Source organism: Mustelus asterias, chromosome 3 (genome assembly GCF_964213995.1).
Source record: "Mustelus asterias chromosome 3, sMusAst1.hap1.1, whole genome shotgun sequence".
Lineage (NCBI taxonomy): Eukaryota > Metazoa > Chordata > Chondrichthyes > Carcharhiniformes > Triakidae > Mustelus > Mustelus asterias.
The window spans coordinates 156,547,521-156,568,592 of record NC_135803.1 but is presented as its reverse complement, the minus strand read 5'-3'; the positions used below and the strand labels follow the sequence as shown (position 1 = coordinate 156,568,592).

General features: G+C 48.5%; 1 protein-coding gene across 1 annotated transcript in view; it reads left to right on the top strand.

The window, feature by feature from the left end:
- Positions 1-455: 455 nt before the first annotated feature.
- LOC144491760 (phosphatidylinositol 4,5-bisphosphate 3-kinase catalytic subunit gamma isoform) overlaps positions 456-21,072 on the top strand; it is a 37,522-nt gene continuing 16,905 nt past the window's right edge. The window contains exons 1-6 of the mRNA XM_078210016.1: positions 456-651; positions 1,875-3,846; positions 12,463-12,528; positions 13,725-13,950; positions 15,753-15,847; positions 17,469-17,615. Of these exons, the coding sequence (XP_078066142.1) occupies positions 1,891-3,846; positions 12,463-12,528; positions 13,725-13,950; positions 15,753-15,847; positions 17,469-17,615 (2,490 nt within the window). The 5' untranslated portion in view covers positions 456-651; positions 1,875-1,890. The remainder of the gene's footprint in view (positions 652-1,874; positions 3,847-12,462; positions 12,529-13,724; positions 13,951-15,752; positions 15,848-17,468; positions 17,616-21,072) is intronic.

Here is a 21,072-nt window from a genome sequence, read left to right as displayed (position 1 = left end):
CTTTGTCAAAGCTAAAAGGCAGAGAAAGTGGGAGATATTTATACTGCAGGGTGAGGGAATGAAAGATGAGTCACAGCCACAGAAACCAGGGGAAAGGCTGCTAATAGCAATAGCAGATTTCCACTCCATCTGATGAAGGGGCAGCGCTCCGAAAGCTAGTGGCGTTTGCTACCAAATAAACCTGTTGGACTTTAACCTGGTGTTGTGAGACTCCTTACTGTGTTTACCCCAGTCCAACGCCAGCATTTCCACATCAATAGCTATCCACAGAGAGGATAAAGGGGAGATAAAGGTCACACATCTTTATACAAGGAGAGTGGGGAAGCGCTATTGAAATTGGATATTGTTGTTTAACTGGTAGAACAGGTAACCGATTAACGAGGAATGAGGAAACTGCTGTGATTTACGCCCCAGCTTCAACTCAACTCAGTCGGCGCATAAATACCAGTTCAGCCGGTGATTCCGTCCCTAATGCTGTGGAACTTTACAACTCCATCAGGATCTCTGGTTCCCCTCAAAGAGCAAGCCTAGCTCAGTCCCTTGTTTGAACTTTAATCTAGCCTTGAGGCTGAAAGCGGCGACTGAAATACTCACTCCGCTGTGAAGCCTGTCTCAGAATCTGTTTGAAAATTGCAACTCTTTGGATGTCAGGTAATTGCTGGGAGATGTTGGACTGGGCCCTTGGGGAGGTCCATTCTTCATGAAGCAGCTGCTCTGTTCTCAAAAGGTACACTGCTTGTTCCTTAAAGAAAGTAACGATTGGGACGCGGGCGCCACTGTCTGGCCAGCATTTATTGCCCGTCGCTAATTACCCTTCAGACAGTGGCGGTGAGCTACCTTCTTGAGTTGCTGCAGTCCATGTTGTGTAGGTACACCCACAGTGCTGTTAGGGAGGGAGTTCCAGGATTTTCACCCAGCAACAGTGAAGGAATGGTGATATATTTCCAAGTCAGGATGGTGAGTGAGTTGGAGGGGAATCTCCAGGTGGTGGTGTTCCCAGGTATCTGCTGCCTTTGTCCATCTAGATGGTAGAGGTCACGAATTTGGAAGGTGCTGTCAAAGGAGCCTTGGTGAGTTCCTACAGTGCAACTTGTAAATGGTACACACGGCTGCCCCTGTTCATCTTTGGTGGAAGAATATTAGAATCCCTGCAGTGCAGAAGGAGCCCATTCAGTCCATCAAGCCTGCACCGACAACAATCCCACCCAGGCACTATCCCCGTAACCCCACAGATTTACCCTGCTAATACCTCTAATCTATGCATCCCAGGACACTAAGGGACAATTTAGCATGTCCAATGCACCTAACCCACACATCTTTGGATCGTGGGAGGAAACCGGAGCACCCGGAGGAAACTCACGCAGACACAGGGAGAATGTGCAGACTCCACACAGACAGTGACCCAAGCCGGGAATTGGACCTGGATCCCTGGAGCTGTGAGGCAGCAATGCTAACCAGTGTGCCACTGTGCCATGTTTAAGGCAGTGGGTGGGGTGCCAATCAAATGGGCTGCTTTGTCCTGGATGGTGTCGAGCTTCTTGAGTGTTGTTGGAGCTGCACCCATCCAGGCAAGTGGGGAGTATTCCATCACACTCCTGATTGATCCACCTCTGTGCAATGTCACTCAATGCAGATTGACATCAAGCTGTTTTCGGCCATCAATGGACCCACAAGCGAAACAGTTACCAGGCATTGACGGTAGCAATAGAGGGAGCTTTGCTTTGAAGATAACTCTGTGCTGCCTTGCAGTAGTGTAAGAATAAATCCATTCCCTTCCTGTTCTCTCTTACCCAGTTAAGGGGCAGTTGTCTTGAATTTAAATGCTGGCGCAATGTCTTTCTGTATTTGCTGATTGGTTTTTGTCTATTTTGTAGCCTGCAGAAGGTGAACATGGATCCTTTGCCAGATCAATTCAGCGCTGATCAGGGTGAGAATGAAACTAAACGATGCAACACGGGACCTATCACTGATTCAGGCTCAATGTGCTTCATTTGCGTGTTGCCAACACAACAAGCCCACAATGGCCACAGTGAGGTGGTCACAGTGGAATTACCCATCAACAGCACAGTGAGAAACCTGCGGTTATTAATATGGATGAAGGCAATTAATGAAAGTGCGACACCTTCCTTCTACCAACTTTCCAATCCTGACTCCTATCAACTCCTATACAAGAAAGGACCCACTTGGTTTGAAGTTTATGATGATCAGCAGTTTCTGCTAACTCTGGACTCGGTGAAGTACTGGAAGAGTTTGGGTTCCAAGAAGGGTCAGGTTTATGTCAGAAAAAGACACAAGGAGACAGAAGAGGACATGGAATTCTGGAAGCAACTGGCCTATCTGATTGGCTATGATATACAGAGTATCATTAGCAACGACCAGAGTGAGTTGGCCTGTGCGCGGCGAAAGCTCACTGCCGCGAGAAAGACTGAGATTCACAATCGCAACAGTCGGGATTATGCAATGGAACCTTGGCTGGCCTCAAACCCTCTCCCCACCAGCTTTGCGAATCAAATCAGCAAGGAGATGCTGGTCACTATCTATTACAGTGGCACTAGTCATAAAATGAAGGTGGGCATTTATGACACGCCGGACATGGTCATTAATGCCTACACACAGAAGATGGTGGACAGACAATTGCCAATCAGTGATACTGATGGTAGCTTAGTCCTGAAGATCTGTGGAAGAGAAGAGTACATCACGGGAAATTGGTCGCTGGTTGACTTCATCTGGGTCAGGCGCTGCATCAAGAATAAAGAGGAGCTCAGACTGGCATTGATGCCCTCTCCGCCCTTTGCAGACGATAAGGCCAACATTGAGGACTGGCCTTTGGTTGACCAATGCACAGGCCTCACTGCCACCCATGACCAACTGACCCTCAGAGGCAAGGATATTGAGCAGATTCTGGCTCTGTCACTCTGGGATTGTAATCGGTACTTTCGTGTCAAGCTTGTGGGTTTGGACATTCCAACCCTACCAAACAAAAGCCTCCCAAATGTATATGTGGAGGCCGCTGTGTATCACGCAAAGAATGTCCTCTCATCCACAAGGTCTCAATCGATGCCTTTCGGTGAAGAGATTTTGTGGAATACTTGGCTTGAGTTTGACATCTTGGTGAAGAACATCCCCCAAGGATCGAGGTTGAGTTTGTCAGTGTATGGACTGGACTCGGAGAGCTCCAGCTCAAAGGAAGGAAAGTCTGCCCCATCGACCACTAAAGACGGAGATTTGTCCAAAGGGAAAAGCAAGCTGCTCTACTTTGTCAATCTCCTCCTGATTGACCACCGGTCATTCCTTCAGCAAGGCGAACACATTCTTCACATGTGGCCTTACTCAAGTCGTGAGGAAAGTCTTGTTACCCATGAGGTAGACAAACGCTCATCCAAGACTAACCCAGATGTTGAGAACTCGATGGCAATCTGTATCGTGTTGGACACGTACAATTACCCAGTGGTCTTACCAAGCAGCAGGAGGTTAGGATCCAGTAAGATCGACCAATCGTCAGATGATGAGGACCTCCCAACAAATGAGGAAGTGAAGCATGAAGAGGCTGGGGCCACCCAGGGTGCTGCAAAGCAGAATATACTGAAACGATTCACTGAGGCCTGTGGCCAGTACAGCCTTTCACTGCCCAAATTCCTCAGCACAGTACAATGGGGAGATCTGAAAGCAGTGGAGGAGGTTCACTGGCTCTTTGACCACTGGAATCCTCTGGAACTGGACATTTCGATTGCTCTGGAACTCCTCAGCATTGATATTGCTGATGAGAAAGTGAGGGCATTATCTGTTAAACGGCTGGAGGAATTAGACAGTGACCACCTGCTGAGATACCTCCTGCAGCTCGTACAGGTGACACCAGTTTCTATTTTATCACTTCTCTTTCCTCTGGGTATGGACCTATGCTGGAGAATGACTCCAGGAGTAAGAATACAGAACAGAGGGCAGAGGGCTGAGGTGAGGAGTAAGTGGCTTGAAGGGGATCTGAGGAACAATCTTTTCACTCAGAGGGTGGTGGAAATATGGAACGTGCTGCCTGAGAGGGTGGTGGAGGCAGAGACCCTCGCAACATTGAAGAAACATCTGGATGAGCACTTAAATCGTCAAGGCATAGTGGGCTATGAGCCAAGTGCTGGTAAATGGGATTAGTATAGACTGGTATTCGATGGTCAGCATAGACATGGTGGGCCAAAGGGCCTGTCTCTGTGCTGCATGACTTTATAAAACAATGAGAAATATAAGCAGAGGAGACCATTCAGCCCCTTAGGTCTGTTCTATCACCCATGGCTGAACTTTTGACCTCAGGTCCACTTTATTCCTTGATTCTCTTAGAAACAAAAATGTATTAATCTCAAACTTGAATATATTCAATAACTGAATATGCGCGGTTCTCTGGGTGGGATAAATATTGAGAAGATCAAAGCAATTTGACTTGGTTCCTGCTCCAAACTGTGTCCCTGAGCCACTGGCCACGCACTCTCACCGCCACAGCCTGCGATGAGACCAGTCTGTTCACAGCTTTGCTGTCACATTGACCTGGGACTGAGCTTCAGTGAAACCTCTGTAACATTACCCAACCTCATCCTCAGCTCAGCCGCGGCTGAAACCCTCATCCATGCTCCCCCCAGACTCCACAAATTCCAGCCAAATCCTCCCCACTGGAAAGCAGAGATCATCCAAAACTCTGGTGATTATATTTTAATTCACATGGACCTATCCACATATCACTCTGTGTACACTGACAGGCATAAGACCATAAGACATAGGAGCAGAAGGAGGCCATTCAGCCCATCGAATCTGCTCTGCCAGTCAACGAGATGATGACTGATCTGATATAATCTTCAACTCCGCTTCCCCGTCTTATCCCCACAATCCTCGATTCCCTTATTGATTAAAAATCTGTCTATCTTAGCCTTGAACTTACCTAACCACCCAGCTTCTACAGCCCTCTGCGGGAAAGAAATCCACAGATTCACTACCCTCTGAGAGAACAAATTCCTCCTCATCTCTGGGTTAAATGGGTGACCCCTTACTCAGTGCCCTCTGGTCTGTGACTCACCCACAAGGGGAAACAACCTCTCAGCATCTACCCTGTCAAGCCCCCTGAGAATCTGATACATCTCAATAAGGTCATCTCTCATTCTTCTGAACTCCAAAGAGTACAGGCCCAACCTACTCAACGATGGGTATAGAGGGATATGGGCCAAATGCGGGCAATTGGGATTAGCTTAGGGTTTTTTTTTTAAAATAAGGGCAGCATGGACAAGTTGGGCCAAAGGGCCTGTTTCCATGCTGTAAACCTCTATGACTCTAACCTCCCCCTCTTAAGAAAATCCCTCCATACCCGGGATCGAACTAGTGGACCTTCTCTGGACTGCCTCCAATGCCAGGTTCAAACGTTGCCATCTTGAAAATGCCCCTCTTATCCCAACACTTTGTCTTCTATCAATTAGTCAATCCTCTATCCATGCTAATATACTATCCTCAACATCATGGGCGCTTATTTTATTAAGCAGCCTTTTGTGTGGTACCTTATCAAACGTTTTTTGGAAATCCAAGTATATTACATCGACTGGTCCCCCTTTATCTATCCTGATTGTTACCACTTCACAGAAATACATAGAACATAGAACATAGAACAGTACAGCACAGAACAGGCCCTTCGGCCCACGATGTTGTGCCGAGCTTTATCTGAAACCAAGATCAAGCTATCCCACTCCCTATCATCCTGGTGTGCTCCATGTGCCTATCCAATAACCGCTTAAATGTTCCTAAAGTGCCTGCTCCACTATCACTGCAGGCAGTCCATTCCACACCCCAACCACTCTCTGCGTAAAGAACCTACCTCTGATATCCTTCCTATATCTCCCACCATGAACCCTATAGTTATGCCCCCTTGTAATAGCTCCATCCACCCGAGGAAATAGTCTTTGAACGTACACTCTATTTATCCCCTTCATCATTTTATAAACCTCTATTAAGTCTCCCCTCAGCCTCCTCCGCTCAAGAGAGAACAGCCCTAGCTCCCTCAACCTTTCCTCATAAGACCTACCTTCCAAACCAGGCAGCATCCTGGTAAATCTCCTCTGCACTCTTTCCAGCGCTTCCACATCCTTCTTATAGTGAGGTGACCAGAACTGCACACAATATTCCAAATGTGGTCTCACCAAGGTCCTGTACAGTTGCAGCATAACCCCACGGCTCTTAAACTCCAACCCCCTGTTAATAAAAGCTAACACACCTTCTTCACAGCTCTATCCACTTGAGTGGCAACCTTTAGAGATCTGTGGATATGGACCCCAAGATCTCTCTGTTCCTCCACAGTCTTCAGAACCCTACCTTTGGCCCTGTAATCCACATTTAAATTAGTCCTACCAAAATGAATCGCCTCACATTTATCAGGGTTAAACTCCATTTTCCATTTTTCAGCCCAACTTTGCATCCTATCTATGTCTCTTTGCAGCCTACAACAGCCCTCCACCTCATCCACTACTCCACCAATCTTGGTGTCATCATCTAATCAATTTGCCAGGCATGATTTCCCCTTCATGAAGCCACGCTGTCTCTGCTCGATATAATTGTGTATTTCTAAATGCTCCCCTATTACAATGGACTGTAACATGTTCCCAATGTTAGATGTTAAGCTAACTGGCCTATATATGTTTTTCTCTCCCTCCCTTTTTGAAAAGGGTATTATATTGACAGTTTTACAATCTTCTGGGGCTTGTCCAGAATTTAAGGATTCTTGGAAGATTACCAACAGTGTATCCACTATCTCTGTAGTTACTTCCTTCAATATCCTGGGATGCAACCCATCAGGTCCAGGGGATTTATCAGCCTTTAACCCCATAAGTTTCCCTTGTACTTATTCTGTAGGGATAGTTATTGTATTTATTTCCTCCTCCCTTCTGATCCCTCCCTTGACTGTTTAGTATTTTTGGAATGTTATTAGTGTTTTCCACTGTGAAGACTGACGCAAAGTATTTATTTAATTCCTCTGCCATTTCCTGGTTCCCCATTACTATTTCCCCAGTCTCATTCTCTAAGGAGCTTGTGTTGACTTTGGCCTCTCTCTTCCTTTTTATATATTAAATATTCATTTTATATATTTATATATTACTTGCAAGTTTTTCCTCGTAGTTCATCTTCTCCCTCTTTATCTTTTGGGCCTTCTTTTGTTTGTTTTTCAAAATCTCCCTAATCCTCTGCCTTACCTCTATCTTTGCCACTTTGTATATATCTATTTTTCTGTTTAATCTTATCCTAATTTCCTTGGTTAACCATGATTGACTTATCCCCTTCCGAAAATCTTTCTTCCTCACTGGGATTTAGTTGTGAGTTATGAATTATTTGCATAAATGTCTGCCAATGTTGATCAACCATCTTTCATGCTGAACTCCTCAGCCACTCCACACTCACCACCCTCTGTGTGAAAAAATTGCCCCTCTGGAATAGTGTCTGGAACAAGCTGCCAGAGGAAATAGTAGAGGCGCGTACAATTTTATCTTTTAAAAAGCATTTAGATAGTTACATGGGTACGATGGGTTTAGAGGGATATGGGCCACCGTTGGTGGCATGGTGGACAGTGAAGAAGGTTATCTCCAATTGTAGCGGGATCTTGATCAATTGGGCCAGTGGGCTGACGAATGGCAGATGGAGTTTAATTTAGACAAATGTGAGGTGATGCATTTTGGTAGATTGAACCAGGGCAGGACTTACTCAGTTAATGGTAGGGTGTTGGGGAGAGTTACAAAACAAAGAGATCTCGGGGTACATGTTCATAGCTCCTTGAAAGTGGAGTCACAGGTGGACAAAGTGGTGAAGAAGGCATTCGGCATGCTTGGTTTCATCGGTCAGAACATTGAATACAGGAGTTGGGACGTCTTGTTGAAGTTGTACAAGACATTGGTAAGGCCACACTTGGAATACTGTGTGCAGTTCTGGTCACCCTATTATAGAAAGGATATTATTAAACTAGAAAGAGTGCAGAAAAGATTTACTAGGGTGCTACCAGGACTTGATGGATTGAGTTATAAGGAGAGGCTGAATAGACTGGGGCTTTTTTCTCTGGAGTGTAGGAGGCTGAGGGGTGACCTTATAGAAGTCTATAAAATAATGAGGGGCATAGACAAGGTAGATAGTCAATATCTTTTCCCAAAGGTAGGGGAGTCTAAAACTAGAGGGCATAAGTTTAAGATGAGTGGGGAGAGATACAAAAGTGTCCAGATGGGTAATTTTTTCACACAGAGGGTGGTGAGTATCTGGAACAAGCTGCCAGAGGTAGTAGTAGAGGCGGGTACAATTTTATCTTTTAAAAAGCATTTAGATAGTTACATGAATGCGATGGGTATAGAGGGATATGGGCCAAATGCAGGCAATTGGGATTAGCTTCGGAGTATAAAAATGAAATAAGGGCGGCATGGACAAGTTGGGCCGAAGGGCCTGTTTCCATGCTGTAAACCTCTATGACTCTATGATATATGTTTGCTTTGTAAACCCACTGATGCGCTATCAATTAGGCAAAAGACTACTTGTGTGCCAAGACAACTGTAGGCTTTTATTCATTACAGAACTAGGAGCATATCCCAACAGATAACCGACCCGAACTGAACAAGGGGGAGGAAACAGCCACCTTTATACTAGGTGACAAGGGGAGGAGCCGGTAGGGGATGTGTCCAGGCAGGACAAACACACAACGGTGGTCCAGGCAGGACAAAGGCACAACTGAAGTCCACCACACCCACATTTCTCCTCTTCAGAACCATCCGCCATCTATTTAGTTTAAAGCCCTCTCTACTCCCCTAGTTATGTAGTTTGCAAGAACACTGGTCTCAGCACAGTTCAGTTGTAGGCTGTCCCAACACTACGGCCTCCACTTTCCCCACTACCCCACAAACCAAAAGTCACTTCTCCCACACCAGTCTTTGGGCCACGTATTCAGCTCTTTAATTTTATGTACCCTTTGCCAATTTGCACGTGGCTCAGATAATAATCCAGAGATTATAATCTTGGAGGTTCTGTTGTTTAATTTAGTGTCTCGTTCCTCAAACTCTCTATGAAGAACCTGTTTCCTCATTCTGCCTATGTCACCGGCACCTACATAGACCATGACAACGGGACCTCCCTCTCCCACTGCAAGTTCCCCTCCAGCCCGGAGCAGATGTCCTGAACCCTGGCATCAGGCAGGCAACACAGCCGTCTGGACTCTTAGTCCTTGCAACAGAGAACAGTGTCAATCCCCCTCACTACACTGTCCCCCTCCTACCATTAGCTTCTTATGTGCTCCCCCCACTTGAATGGCTTCCTGTACCACAGTGCCAACGTCAGTCAACCCAGAAGAACTAGGAGCAGGAGTAGGCTATCTGGCCCCTTGAGCCTGCTCCGCCATTCAATAAGATCATGGCTGATCTTTTTGTGGACTCAGCTCCACTTACCCGCCCGCTCACCATAACCCTTAATCCCTTTACTGTTCAAAAATTTATCTTTCCTCGCCTTAAAAACATTCAATGAGGTAGCCTCAACTGCTTCATTGGTCAGGGAATTCCACAGATTCACAACCCTTTGTGTGAAGAAGTTCCTCCTCAACTCAGTCCTAAATCTACTCCCCCTTATTTTGAGGCCATGCCCCCTAGTTCTAGTTTCACCCGCCAGTGGAAACAACCTTCCTGCTTCTAACTTATCTATCCCTTTCAGAATCTTATATGTTTCTATAAGGTCCCCTCTCACTCTTCTGAATTCCAATGAGCATAGTCTTTCCTCATAAGCCAACCCTCTCAACTCCGGAATCATCCTATTGAATTTTCTCTGCATCCCCTCCAGTGTCAGTATATCCTTTCTCAAGTAAGGAGACCAAAACTGTACACAGTACTCCAGGTGTGGCCTCACCAGCACCTTATACAGCTGCAACATAACCTTGCTGTTTTTAAACTCCTCCCTCTAGTAATGAAGGACAAAATTCCAATTGCCTTCTTAATTATCTGCTGCACCTGCAAACCAACTTTTTGTGATCATGCACAAGGACACCCAGGTCCCTCTGCACAGCAGCATGCTGCAATTTTTTACCATTTAAATAATAGTCCATTTTGTTGTTATTCCTACCAAAATGGATGACCTCACATTTACCAACATTGTACTCCAGCTGCCAGACCCTCGCCCACTCACTTAGACTATCTATATCCCTTTGCAGACTTTCAGCGTCCTCTGCACACTTTGCTCTGCCACTCAACTTAGTGTCATCTGCAAATTTTGACACAGTGCACTTGGTCCCCAACTCCAAATCATCCACTCTGCAGCCCCCATTCTCATCCAAACAAACTGAAAGAACCTCAACCCTGTTGGACAATCGCAGAGGCTGACACTCCTGCTCGGTGGGTCTTGCCTGCCTCAGCTACAATCACACTCTCCTGTCCCTGACCATTTCCCAAGCCGAAAGATTCGATCCTAATGAGTGTGACTGCCACCAGGTAACTCCCTCCCTCCCTGATGTGACGCAGTGTCTGCAGCTCAGCCTCCGGCTAGATGATTCTGAGCTGAAGCTTCTCAAGCTGCAAACCGTGTTCTCCAAGAACTCCCACATGCTGCAGCCTTGCCACATCACCGGTCCCACCATCCTTATTGCGTTTTAAATAATTGCTTCATTAAATTATTTCATTATTCATGATGCTGTAATATATTTTATAAAATAACCACCGTGTTGTGCACAATTTAAAACCCCAGGGAAAGAGTAGAGGTTTCCCACTTACCAGATTCACGCCAAACAGCTAATTCCTTTCCCTGTCATAGAGTAACTACCAATTGTAAATAGTGAGAAAGATAGAAAAAGCAAAGAGAAATAAACACCTCTTACCCCCTTCACCAAATCGCCCTCTCACCAAACTCCTCACGTACCAAATTCCCCACTTACCAAACTCCAAGCTTGCACTCCGAACCTTGGCGCACTCCGTTTGCCCTTGGCTGCATTGAAAAGAGACCTGATCCGGGATTACTGGCCTAGTAACCAGATTAAACCAGTCAACTATTTTTTTAGTTGATTTGATTAATTATTGTCACATGTATTAACATACAGTGAAAAGTATTGTTTCTTGCACGCTAAACAGGCAAAGCATACCGTTCATAGAGAAGGAAAGGAGAGAGTGCAGAATGTAGTGTTACAGTCATAGCTAGGATGTAGAGAAAGATCAACTTAATGTGAGGTAGGTCCATTCAAAAGTCTGACAGCAGCAGGGAAGAATCTGTTCTTGAGTCAGTCGGTACGCGACCTCAGACTTTTGTATCTTTATCCCGATGGAAGAAGGTGGAAGAGAGAATGTCCGGGGTGCGTGGGGTATTAATTACGCTGGCTGCTTTTCTGAGGCGGCGGGAAGTATAAATAAAGTCAATGGATGGGAGGTTGGTTTGCGTGATGGACTGGGCTTCATTCACGACCCTTTGTAGTTTTATGCGGTCTTGGGCAGAGCAGGAGCCATACCAAGCTGTGATGCATCTGGAAAGGATGCTTTCTATGGTGCATCTATGGTGAGAGTCGTAGCTGACATGCCAAATTTCCTCAGTCTTCTGAGAAAGTAGAGGCGTTGGTGGGCTTTCTTAACTATAGTGTCGGCATGGGGGGACCAGGACAGGTTGTTGGTGATCTGGACATCTAAAAACCTGAAGCTCTCGACCCTTTCTACTTCACCCCCCGTTGATGTAGACAGGGGCATGTTCTCCTTTACGCTTCCTGAAATCGATGACAATCTCCTTCATTTTGTTGACATTGTGGGAGGGATTATTGTCACCGCACCGGTTCATCACCAAATTAACTGCTCTGATTCCACAGTGAGAGTGAGTTTACCCTGTCAAAATGCTGGAAATAAAGAAAGTTCTTAGTCGGCTTACACTGGTTCCTGATGAAGCAACATTTTGAGTTTAAAGTTCTCACCCTTGTTTTCAAATCCCTCCCCGGTCTCCGACCCCCCCCCCCGCCCCCCCCCCCCCCCCCCCCCCCCCCCCCCCGCCTCCCCCATCGCTGTAATCACCTCTGCTCCCACAATCCTCCCCAATCTCCTCCAATTCCAGCCTCTTGTGTATCCTCGATTTACATCACTCCAACATTGGTAGCCGAGCCTCCAGCTGCCTGGGGCCCTAAGCTCAGGACTTCCCGCAAAAGCCTCTTTCCCCTCGCTTGCTCCCTTTCAGACAGAGAGTGGCAGCTTCCCCTCTCATTCAGACTGGGGTTGGTATGGGGTGGACATTCAGTGTAAATGAAGCATTGCTGACCCATCCCACCTCCCAGGCTGCTCTCGTCAGCCTGATAAGGGTGCTGGAAGCATCTCGAAACCCTGACCCAGGAGAGTGGGGGTGATGTTGCCCCCCCCCCCCCCCCTTCCCTGGCGTGGCTGTGGGCATCAGGGGGGAGGCTGAGACTTGGTGGGGAAAGGCTGGCCATTCACACTGCTTTCTCAGCTGTTGTTTGTTGTCTGTTTTTTTTAGGCGTTGAAGTTTGAACCGTATCACGACAGTGCGTTAGCGAGGTTTCTGATTCGCTGTGCATTAAGGGTGAGTGTCTAACACAGGCAGTGAGCTGACTGCAGTAACACATCACAATGTTCATCCCCGTCCCCACAGCAACTCCTCACCGAGCTCCCGGGAAAACCCGACGTTCCAATTCACACTTTCACCAACTCACCACATCCCAAAAAAATACTTACCCGAAGTGTCATCACTGTCGTAATGCAGAAAACACAGCAGAGAAATTGTGCACAGCAAGATCCCAGAAACAGCAATGAGATCATCAATTTTAATAACATTAAGCAGGGGATAAATAGGGGGGCGGCTCGGAGGCACAGTGGTTAGCACTGTTGCCTCAGAACGCCAGGGACCCAGGTTCGATTCCCGGCTTGGGTCACTGTCTGTGTGGAGTTTGCACATTCTCCCCGTGTCTGCGTGGGTTTCCTCCGGGTGCTCCGGTTTCCTCCAACAGTCTGAAAGATGTACGGGTTAGGTTGATTGGCCATGTTAAATTGCCCCTCAGTGTCAGGGGGACTAGCTGGGCTAACTAAATGCATGGGGTTATGAGGATAGGGCCTGGGTGGGATTGTGGTCGGTGCAGACTCAATGGGCCGAATGGCCTCCTTCTGCACTGTAGGATTCTATGATTCTTTGAACTGACAGTGCGGCACTCCCTCAATAATGACCCTCTGACAGCGCGGCACTCCCTCAGTACTGACCCTCTGACAGTGCAGCACTCCCTCAGTACTGACCCTCTGACAATACGGCACTCCCTCAGTACTGACCCTCTGACAGTGCGGCACTCCCTCAGTACTGACCCTCTGACAGTGCGGCACTCCCTCAGTACTGACCCTCTGACAGTGCGGCACCCCCTCAGTACTGACCCTCTGACAGTGCAGCACTCACTCAGTACTGACCCTCTGACAGTGCGGCACTCCCTCAGTACTGACCCTCTGACAGTGCAGCACTCCCTCAGCACTGACCCTCTGACAGTGCGGCACTCCCTCAGTACTGACCCTGTGACAGTGCAGCACTCCCTCAGCACTGCACCTGTGACCTTGTGGTCAGGATTTCGTGCTCCAGTCACTGGGATGGGTGTTGAACCCCCACGCTGACTGTGTGGGGAGCGGTATTACCCGGGCAATGACTTTCAGAAGTGTTGAATTAATGGAGATGCAGAGAGATTTCAGAGTCCATGTATTTTTTTGCCTCTCTGCTATCTCAGTGCCCTCTGTTTCCCGCAGAGTAAGCGGATTGGCCATTTTTTCTTCTGGTATCTGCGGTGTGAGGTGACTGGATCTCCCTATTTCTGTGACCGTTTCGCTGTCATCCTGGAGGCTTATCTGATTGCCTGTGGGAAGTCTATGTTGGAGGGATTTGGCAAACAGGTTCAGCTGGTCCAAGGTCTCAGCCAGGTGGCCACCGAGATCAAAAAGATGATTCCGGAGAAGAGCGATCTCCCACCCAATGGTGAGTAGCCTCTCACAGAGGTCGGAGGTCAGCTCACCCACCCAGAATAAAAGTTTGAGCTGCCTGTCTCACTGAGACCCACCTGGAAAGAATGGGAGGGGAGGGAAGGTTGGCGCGGGAATGTGGTGGGGGTACAGGGACGGGGAGGGAATGTGGTGGGGGTACAGGGATGGGGAGGGAATGTGGTGGGGGTACAGGGACGGGGAGGGAATGTGGTGGGGGTACAGGGGCGGGGAGGGAATGTGGTGGGGGTACAGGGGCAGGGAGGTGACTGCAGAGGAGTGGGAGTGCTGATTGTTTGGGGGGAGTTGGGAGGGGGCACAATGTGTACTGGGAAGGGCAGGCTGTAGAGCACAGGGAAATCCACTAACTCCCAGGCTGTGTCCGCACCCATGAGGCCTAGAGGAATAGGCCCCACAACCTGCTGGATTCCCCAACTCATCTGTAGGGAAACAGGCCTCAGGCCTCTGGACAGATGTTGGCAGAGTGGTAATGCCATTACGTCCATCTGACAGTGCGGCACTCCCTCAGTACCGACCCTCTGACAGTGCAGCACTCCCTCAGTACCGACCCTCTGACAGTGCAGCACTCCCTCAGTACTGACCCTCTGACAGTGCAGCACTCCCTCAGTACTGACCCTCTGACAGTGCGGCACTCTCTCAGCACTGACCCTCTGACAGTGCGGCACTCTCTCAGCACTGACCCTCTGACAGTGCAGCACTCCCTCAGTACTGACCCTCTGACAGTGCGGCACTCTCTCAGCACTGACCCTCTGACAGTGCGGCACTCCCTCAGTACTGACCCTCTGACAGTGCGGCACTCTCTCAGCACTGACCCTCTGACAGTGCGGCACTCCCTCAGTAGTGACCCTCTGACAGTGCGGCACTCCCTCAGTACCGACTTTCTGACAGTGCGGCACTCCCTCAGTACTGCACTGGGAGTGTCAGTCTGGATTATGGACGCTATTCCCTTGTGTGTGTTTGAAACCTGAGCGATGTTGACAGGGAGTTGAGAGGGAGTGCTGCCCAACGTGTAATTTCAGTCGGCAGTTAGGAAGGCAAATGCAATGTTAGCATTCATGTCGAGAGGGCGTGAATACAAGAGCAGGGATGTTGTTCTGAGGTCTCTATAAGGCTCTGGTCAGACCCCATTTGGAATATTGTGAGTAGTTTTGGACCCTGTATCTAAGGAAGGATGTGCTGGCCTTGGAAAGGGTCCGGAGGAGATTCACAAGAATGATCCCTGGAATGAAGAGTTTGTCGTATGAGGAACGGTTGAGGACTCTGGGTCTGTACTCATTGGAGTTTAGAAGGATGAGGAGGGATCTTATTGAAACTTACAGGATACTGCGAGGCCTGGATAGGGTGGACGTGGAGAGGATGTTTCTACTAGTAGGAAAAACTAGAACCCGAGGGCACAACCTCAGGCTAAAGGGACGACCCTTTAAAACAGAGATAAGGAGGAATTTCTTCAGCCAGAGAGTGGTGAATCTGTGGAACTCTTTGCCGCAGAAGGCTGTGGAGGCCGGGTCATTGAGTGTCTTTAAGACAGAGATAGATAGGTTCTTGATTAATTCGGGGATCAGGGGTTATGGGGAAAAGGCAGGAGAATGGGGATGAGAAAAATATCAGCCATGATTGAATGGCGGAGCAGACTCGATGGGCCGAGTGGCCTAATTCTGCTCCTGTGTCTTATGGTTTGGCTCCTCACACAAGCTGGTCAGCCGCAGTGAGTTGTGTGGGAAGTGGCAGAGCAGCGCCGCAGCCTCACAGCCACGTCGACCTTTTTCTTTCTCATTGCAGCTAACAGCCTGGTCCAGGAGATGTTGAGGAACACTGAGCTCCCCCAGGACTTTCTGGCTCCCTACGACCCCCACATCAAGGCTGCCAGCATCCTGGTGAGAAACAAAACCATCACTACACAATCTGGCAAGGGCGGCATGGTGGCACAGCGGGTTAGTGCTGCTGCCTCACAGCGCCAGGGAACCGGGTTCGATTCCCGACTTGGGTCACTGTCTGTGCGGAGTCCGCACGTTCTCCCCGTGTCTGCGTGGGTTTCCTCTCGGTGCTCCAGTTTCCTCCCACAGTCCGAAAGACTTGCTGGTTAAGTACATTGGCCATACTAAATTCTCCCTCAGTGTACTCAAACAAGCGCCGGAGTGTGGTGACTGGGGGATTTTCACAGTAACTTCATTGCAGTGTTAATGCAAGCCTACTTGTGACACTAATAAATAAATTTTAAATGTGACACAGTTCAGCAAGATCCCACATGCTTGATGCTGATTGATCAGAGAGCTGGAAGCCAGGCTTGCTGCTCTGGATCCTGTCCTGGAGAGGTTATGATATGATGTAGCATTTGCTACCAAATAAACCTGTTGGACTTTAACCTGGTGTTGTTAAACCTCTTAATGGAGAGGTTAAGCAGAGAACAGTCCATTTGTTCCTTGCGCCTCTCCCACTGTTTTATTAGCGTTGTATCAGGGGCAGGGTCTTTCCTCGGTCACCCGGTTAGAGTCTGAGCCCAGTGTAATCGCGGACTCGGAAACCATTCCAGAACATCAGTGATGCCTCACGCGGTGGACTGACTGTTGGGGTTTCTCACCATTTCTCTCCTTGTGTGACCGACATTCACAGCAACACCTGGATCTTTACAATTCTCTTCCATGTCTTTGCCCCTCCTTATCTCTGTAACCCCCTCCAGCCCCACAACCCTCCGAGATCTCTGCACTCTCCCAACTCTGACTTCAATCAAAGCAAAATACCGCGAATGCTGCAAATCGGAAATAAAAACAGAAAACTCTGCAGGCCCGGCAGCGTCTGTGAAGAGAGAAAGAGTGAATGCGGCGAATTTTACCATCCCGCCCGCCACGGGAATCGGAGCGGGGGCGAGGGGTGGATCATGGAAAGGTCTGTTGACCTCGGGCGGGATTTCCCGGCTCCGGGGGTGAGAGCGGCTGGAAGATCCTGCCTGATGTTTCAAGTCTGTGTGAGCCTTCAACAGAATTGAAAAGGTCAGAGACTCATTTTGGACTCGAAACGTTAACTCTGTTTCTCTCTCTCCAGAGACGCTGAGGCTTTCCAGCATTTTCTGTTTTTATTCCTGATTTTAACCGCGCCACCATTGGAGGCCGTGCCTTCAGCTCCCTGGATCCCAAGCTCAGGAATTCCCTCCCTAAATCTCTCCAACCCTGACCTCACTCTCATCCTGTGAAACTGACCTTTCTCTACACCCTAGCTATGACTGTAACACTACATTCTGCACACTCTCCTTTCCTTCTCTATGAACGGTATGCTTTGGCTGGAGAGCGCGGAAGAAACAATACTTTTCACTGTATGTTAATACATGTGACAATAATAAATCAAATCAAATCATCATCCAGAATTTTGGTCACTGGTTGTAAGGTCTTGTTTTATTGGCCCGATATCAAATGTTTGATATGAATTCTGTTTTTTGACAATGTCCAGGGTGCTATATAAATGTAAGTTGTTGTTGTTGACTGTTCTCCTGCTTCTCCATAGATTGACCGCTGTAAGATCATGGCCTCTAAGAAGAAGCCTCTGTGGTTGGAGTTCTCCTGTGAAGATCCCACTGGCACTCAGTGCCAACCTGTGGGCATCATTTTCAAACATGGTGATGACCTGAGACAGGACATGCTGATTATCCAGGTATAGCCGCCATGACCACAACTCACTGACCGCCTGAGAAACGCGGATCCAGGATTAGCTAACTGACAGAAGGCAGAGAGTTGGGATAAGAGAGGGAATTTTCAGGATGGTAACCTGTAACTAGGGATCAGCGCTGGGTCCACAATTATTTACAATATACATTAATGACTTGGACGAGGGAAGTGAATGTACTTTTGCCAAGTTTGAGGATGACACACAGGTAGGTTGGGCAGGCAATGGCCTCGTGGGATTATCGCCAGACTATTAATCCAGAAACCCAGCTAATGTTCTGGGGACTCAGGTTCAAATCCCGCCACGGCAGATGGTGGAATTTGAATTCAATTAAAAGCAATCTGGATTTAAGAATCTACTGATAACCATGAAACCATTGTCGGAAAAACCCATCCGGTTCACTTATTTATTTATTAGTCACAAGTAGGCTAACATTAACACTGCAATGAAGTTACTGTGAAAATTCCCTAGTTGCCTCACTCCGGTGCCTGTTCAGCTACACTGAGGGAGAATCTAGCATGGTCAATGCACCTAACCAGCACGTCTTTCCAACTGTGGGAGGAAACCGGAGCACCCGGAGGAAACCCAAGCAGACACGGGGAGAACATGCAAACTCCACACAGACAGTGACCCAAGGCCGGGAATCGAACATGGGTCTCTGGCGCGGTGAGGCAGCAGTGCTAACCACTGTGCCACCGTGCCTCTTTAGGGAAGGAAATCTGTCATCCTTACCTGGTCTGGCCTACTTGTGACTCCAGAGCCACAGCAATGTGGTTGACTCTCAACTGCCCTCAGGCAACTAGGGATGGGCAATAAATGCTGGCCCAGCCAACGACACCCATGTCCCACGAATGAATAAAAAAAAGTTGGGAATGGAAGTGGTGAGGATGACACAAAGAGAGATATAGACGGGCCAGGTGAGTGAGCAAAAACTTGGCAGGTGGAATATAATGTAGGAAAATGTGAAGTTGCGCAGTTTGGTAGGAAGAATAAAGGAATATTATTTAAATGGAGAAAGACCGCAGAAAGCTGCAGCACGGAGGGATTTGGGGGGGTCCTTGTGCATAAATCACTACAAGCTTGCAGCAAGTTCAGCTGGTAATAGGGAAGGCAAATGGAATGTTGCCCTTTATTTCAAAGGAAATGGAATATAAAAATAGTGAAGTCTTGCTAAAACTATACAAGGCACTAGTTAGACCACAGCTGGAATACTGTGAATGGTTTTGGTCCCCTGATTGAAGGAAAGAGATTGGGTCTGTACTCGTTGGAGTTTAGAAGAATGAGACGTGACCTTATTGAGATGTATCGGATCCTCAGGAGGTTTGACAGGGTCGATGCTGAGAGGTTGTTTCCCCGTGTGGGAAAGTCTGGGACCAGAGGACAGAATCTCACAGTGAGGGGGTCGCCCATTTAACACAGAGATGAGGAGGAATTTCTTCTCTCAGAGGGGAGTGAATCTGTGGAATTCTTTCCCGCAGAGGGCTGTAGAGGTTGGGTCGTTAAGTACGTTCAAGGCTGAGATTGACAGATTTTTAACCAGTAAGGGAATCGAGGGTTATGGGGTTAAGACGGGAAAGTGGAGTTAAGGATTATCGTATCACATCAGTCATGATCTCATTGAATGGTGGAGCCGACTTGATGGGCTGAATGGCCTACTTCTGTTCCTACACATTATGGCCTTGTGGAGACTCTGAGGTCAGAGGGTAATGAGTGGTCACTGAGAGAGAATCCACTGGGAATTTTAGTGATGAGTCCAGCTGCATGTGATACTGCAGGAAACCATCAGAGGGCAGCGTCACACAGCAAACACCAACTCATTGAAATCAGGGTTCAGGGGCCGGGATTATTTTTGGGGTTCAGGACTGTGTGTTGGGATTCAGGGTCAGAGGCTGTATATCACAGTTTGGATTACCGGGGTAAAGGGCTATGTATAAGCATTCAGGGCTGTTTAGAGGGGCATGGATCTGCACATTAGTTTGGGGCTGTGTTTTGGGATTCAAGGCTGTGTATTGGCGTTCCAAGCTGCGTATTGGGGTTTGGGGCTGTGTATTGGGCTTCTGGACTGTGTATTGGGGTTTGGGACTATGTATTGGGGTTCAGGGCTGTGTATCGGGGTTCGAGGCTGTGTATTGGGGTTCGGGGCTGTGTATTGGGATTCAGAGCTGTGTTTTGGGGTTTGAGGCTCTGTTTTGAGGTTTACAGCTGTGTTTTGGGGTTTAGGCTGTGCATTGGAATTCGGAAATGCGTGTTGGGTTCAGGGGCGTTTATTGAAGTTCGGGGCTGTGTGTTGGGGTTCTGGGCTGTGCACTGGGGTTCTGGCTGTGTGTTGGGGTTTGGACCTGTGTATTGGAGTTCCGGGCTGTGTGTTGGGGTTCCGGGCTGTGTGTTGGAGTTCGGGGCTGTGTATTGGGGTTTGGGGCTGTGTATTGGGATTCGGGCTGTGTATTGGGGTTCGGGGCTGTGTGTTGGGGTTCTGGGCTGTGTGTTGGAGTTCAGGGCTGTGTATTGGGGTTTGGGGTTGTGTATTGGGGTTCGGGGCTGTGTATTGGAGTTCGGGGCTGTGCATTGGGGTTTGGGGCTGTGCGTTGGGGTTTGGGGCTGTGTGTTGGGGTTTGGGGCTGTGTGTTGGGGTTTGGGGCTGTGTATTGGGGTTCTGGGCTGTGTATTGGGATCTGGGCAGTGTATTGGAATTTCGGGCCGTTTATTCAGGTTCTGGGCTGTTTATTGGGGTTCTGGGCTGCATATTGGGGTTCAGGACTGTGTATTGGAGTTTGGGGCTATGTTTTGGAGTTTAGGGATGTTTATTGAGGTTCGGTGCTGTGTGTTGGGGTTTGGAGCTGTGCATTGGGGTTCTGGACTGTGCGTTGGGCTTTGGAGTGTGTACTGGGGTTTGGGACTCTGTATTGAGGTTCGGGGTCGTGTATTGGAGTTCAGGGGCCATGTATTGGGGTTTGGGACTGTGTGTTGGTGTTCAGGGCTGTGTTTTTAGGTTCAGGGCTGTGCATTGGGGTTCAGGGATGTTTATTGGGTTTGGGGCTGTGTATTGGGGTTTGGGGCTGTGTAATGGGGTTCGGGGCTGTGTATTGGGGTTTGGGGCTGTGTATTGGGGTTCAGGGCTGTGTGTTGGAGTTTGGGGCTGTGTATTGGGGTTCAGGGCTGTGTATTGGGGTTCTGGGCTGTGTAATGGGGTTCTGGGCTGTGTATTGGGGTTCGGGGCTGTGTATTGGGGTTCGGGGCTGTGTAATGGGGTTCGGGGCTGTGTATTGGGGTTTGGGGCTGCGTATTGGGGTTTAGGGCTGTGTGTTGGGGTTCTGGGCTGCGTATTGGGGTTTAGGGCTGTGTGTTGGGGTTCTGGGCTGTGTGTTGGGGTTTGGGGCTGTGTATTGGGGTTTAGGGCTGTGTGTTGGGGTTCTGGGCTGCGTATTGGGGTTTAGGGCTGTGTGTT